Source organism: Sinocyclocheilus anshuiensis, unplaced genomic scaffold (genome assembly GCF_001515605.1).
Source record: "Sinocyclocheilus anshuiensis isolate Anshui unplaced genomic scaffold, SAMN03320099.WGS_v1.1 scaffold2525, whole genome shotgun sequence".
NCBI classification, from domain to species: domain Eukaryota; kingdom Metazoa; phylum Chordata; class Actinopteri; order Cypriniformes; family Cyprinidae; genus Sinocyclocheilus; species Sinocyclocheilus anshuiensis.
The window spans coordinates 38,929-42,833 of NW_015548191.1; the positions used below are offsets into that span (position 1 = coordinate 38,929).

At 39.5% G+C, this 3,905-nt stretch overlaps 1 protein-coding gene across 1 annotated transcript in view; it reads right to left on the reverse strand.

The window, feature by feature from the left end:
- Positions 1–3,905, reverse strand: part of rab28 (RAB28, member RAS oncogene family) — a 20,912-nt gene that overhangs the window by 12,984 nt on the left and 4,023 nt on the right. Inside the window, exons 3-4 of the mRNA XM_016508195.1 lie at positions 1,011–1,099; positions 381–510 (exon numbers count right to left, since the gene is read on the reverse strand). Of these exons, the coding sequence (XP_016363681.1) occupies positions 381–510; positions 1,011–1,099 (219 nt within the window). The remainder of the gene's footprint in view (positions 1–380; positions 511–1,010; positions 1,100–3,905) is intronic.

The following is a 3,905-nucleotide window of genomic DNA, read 5'->3' on the forward strand; positions in this document are numbered from 1 at the left end:
GTGTGTGTGTGTGCGCGTCTGTGTGTTTGTCTGTGTGTGTGTGTGTGTGAGAGAGAGTGTGTGAGTGTGTGTGTGTGTGAGAGAGTGTGTGAGTGTGTGTGTATGTCTATGTGTCTGTGTGTCTATGTCTGTGTCTATGTCTGTGTCTATGTCTCTGTGTTTGTCTCAGTGTCTGTGTGTGTGTGTGTGTCTATGAGAGAGAGAGTGTGTGAGTGTGTGTGTGTGAGAGAGAGTGTGTGTGTGTGTGTATGTCTATGTGTCTGTGTGTGTGCGTCTGTGTCTATGTCTGTGTGTGTGTCTCAGTGTCTGTGTGTGTATGTGTGTGTGTGTGTGTGTGCGTATGTGTTTGTGTGTGCGTGCGTGCGTGTGTTTGTACTCACTCTTGTTTCCGATCAGTGATATTGCCAGCTGTGTGTCGGACTCTTCGTTGGCTTTTCTCACCATGTTCAGCCAATCTTCAAGATTCTCAAAACTCTGAGAATTAGTGATGTCATACACCAGGAGCACGCCCTGCACACACACACACACACACACACACACATGAACATCATCACCTGGGTTTCATGCATGTAAAACATCACAGACTTTCACAACCGATTCTCACTTTGACATTTAGCAGAATCACACTCACACGCACTCACACGCACTCACGCACACTCACGCACACGCACGCACACGCACACACGCACACACACGCACGCACACACACGCACACACGCACACGCACGTACATGCACACACACGCACCTTCCCAACACCAGCAAATGTGATGATGTGTGTGAGCAGCAGGTGGCACTAGAACCTGAATGTGTGCGTATATGTGTGTATTTACAGCAGGTTTCTGACTGTATTCTTTACACTATTTACATTGCTAACATTATTAAGCTGCACACTGACAGACAAACATTCATCTGCTCATCAAGCATTAAATATTGGAGTTTGTGTGTGTGTGTGTGTGTGTGTGTGTGTGTGTGTGTGAGAGAGAGAGAGAGAGAGTGTCTGTGTGTCACCTGTGCTCCGTAGATGTATTTGTCGAGCATTTTTCCTCCAATAGTCTGTCCTCCGATGTCCCACACCTGCAGCGTCACATTCAAGTTTCCTTCAACACGAGTGAAAACACGATTAAAGATTATTTCAGCCGCACAGAGAACTACAGCACGAGCTGTTCGCTTCAGTTTATCCCACTGTATCCTACACTGATCTTCTCATTAACGTTACTGTCACCACACGAAGAGGAATTTGTTGTTGTTGTAGTTTTTGCTTAAATGTTACATTTAAACACTGTGTAAAACAATCAAAGTGTCAGTAACACTTTACGAAACGTTTTTATTTGTTAACTGCATTAGTTAACATGAAATAGCAACAAATGATATTTCTACAGCAGTTATTAACCTTAGTTAATATATCTGTACAATCAAAAGTTATATTGGTTAACAGTATGTAATAATCTTATGTACAGCCTTTATTTGTCACTGCAATCGCACTGATTTTAGAACTGACCACTGCTATATTTACAATATTTATTAACAAAATGAACTGTTCACATATTCATAAAGCATCTTCAGCTGCAGTTCAGTTTTCATTACTTTGCAAACGTACGCAAGTTTACGAAGAACTGAAAACTAAATTGATATAATGTGCAGTACAACAGAAATGAAAATGATAATTAAATAAATATAATGATGATAAATCATGAAACTATGAAACTCAAAACAAAATAATATTTGTTCATAGTTAATGGAGCTCAGAGCGTTACAGTCAATAGATTCAGACTATACAGTCGCATGTGTATATATATATATATATATATATAAACCACACTCGTGTTCATCCCACACTTCTCTTCACGTGCTTCTATAAAGATCTCTTCTTTATTTATTCTAGAATTCAGTCTTTCCGGTAAGCGACTGGCTCGTTCTGAATGTGCTGACGCTGTGAGTTTCTCTCTCAGGTATGGTGCATGAGAACAGACCCCAAAATAACCCACGACTCTCCAGCGTTCAGCGGCACACTCACAATACACATACAGAAGGCCTCTGTGTAGAGCGCCAAACACACCTTTCACTCGTGTCACCGCTGCAGACGCTGCCTGTCAGACTCTGTTCCGTGTTTTGTGGTTGTTTTCCTCATGTGCCTTCCTTTCCCATGTTTAATTTGTCCCAGGTGTTTCCCATGATGTTTCATTGCTCCCAGGTGTCTCGTCATCCCCTCCTCCTGTGTGTATAAATAGTGTTCCCTGTGTGTGCTCCAGCGTCCGGTATTGTCTATGTCTACATGTATTGCGTGAGTGTTCCTTTGTATTAATTAAACCCATTTGGATTGATGTACTCCTCGTCTCTCTCCGTTCCTTGCTCCTCAGTCCGCTCAGCAGTGCACCCGTGACACTGCCTTTACGCTTAATTCAATTTTCTTTCAAGATTCTAATGCACCTTACTGAAAGATCACCTGTAAAACATCATGGGGCCGGACTCAAGAACACTAAAAAAAAAAAAACACTAAGAAGTTTGTAAGAATGTTTCGAAGTGCAATTGTTGAATAAAGCAATAAGCCCCGTGAAGCCGTGGTTTACAGTGAATTTATAACAGCTAAGGGGCTTAGCTGTTATAAATTCACTGTAAACCACGGCTTCAAGGGGCTTACTGCTTTTATAAAACGGTTATTCCATATACATAGTAAGGTTTCACAGAATACAACAGAGCAAATAAAGTGTAATGATATTAATAAAAACAGTATTCTTCCACCAAACAATGTAGCTCCTCAGAAACAGTTGTGGTTGCAACAAAGTGGTTGCCGAGCAACACACAAACGTAAACAAAGGTGTGTGTTACTTTGTAGAGTAATTTACAACAGCTTCGAACGCGGCTCAGCCAATCAGAATCAAGGACCGGAACTATCCACTTTATAAAAGAATTTTTTCACATTTATTTAAATATTTAAATTCAAAAGCAACTTCTACATTGAAGTGATATCATGTGATCTACATTTCACAACAGTATCAAAACATCAAATTCAAACTGGTTTGGTTTGGTCAGTTTTTCTCTTTATGTTTCTTTTTACTTATTTTTATAGAAAGTTAATGCTATAAAACTAAGTGCGTGTGTGTGTGTGTGTGTGTGTATATGTATATATATACAGTTTTACGTACTGGAATATAATAATTTCCAATAATTCATCCCCAAAATGAAATTTCTTAATATTATAATGCAAATTTCACCCCAGCCAAATTTAGACGTATCAAAATATCTGGTACATTTTGGTCGCCTTTTCTTTACAGCATATGCTTCCTTTTACTGTATATAGGTACACTCTATAAAAGAAGTGTCTCTTAAGTTGTATTTACTGGGAAAAAAAATCCTCAAAATGAAATTTCTTAATATTATAATTCAAATTTCACGTCAGTCGTATTTAGACGTATGAAAATATCGAAAACAAACTGGCTTGATTTGGTCACTTTGTCTTTCCACTTCATTTTATAAAGGTAAATGCTATAAAAAGATGTCTATATGTAAGCTTTACTAAATAGAATATTATTATTCTCAATCATTATTCCCCAGAATAAAATGTCTTGTATTGTCCTCTGAAATAGACAATAATAGTAAACCCTCAAGCCGTACGTATGCCATCCTGAGTTAATGTTGTCAATAAAGGCTTAAATCTCTGTCTGAGATGTGTTTGTGGCAGAGTCTATTGGTCTCTCAGTCTGCAATTAAGCATCAAACTAACCCTGTTCCTCCAGCTTACAGTACACAACCCGTCTTTGAGAGCGAGCGCTGCGTGTTTGTTTAGGAGCGAAGAGCTTTCGTAGGTAATAAAGCTGAAGAGAGGCAGACGTACAACACACACACACACACACACACACACACACACACACACACACACACACACACACACACACACACACAGGC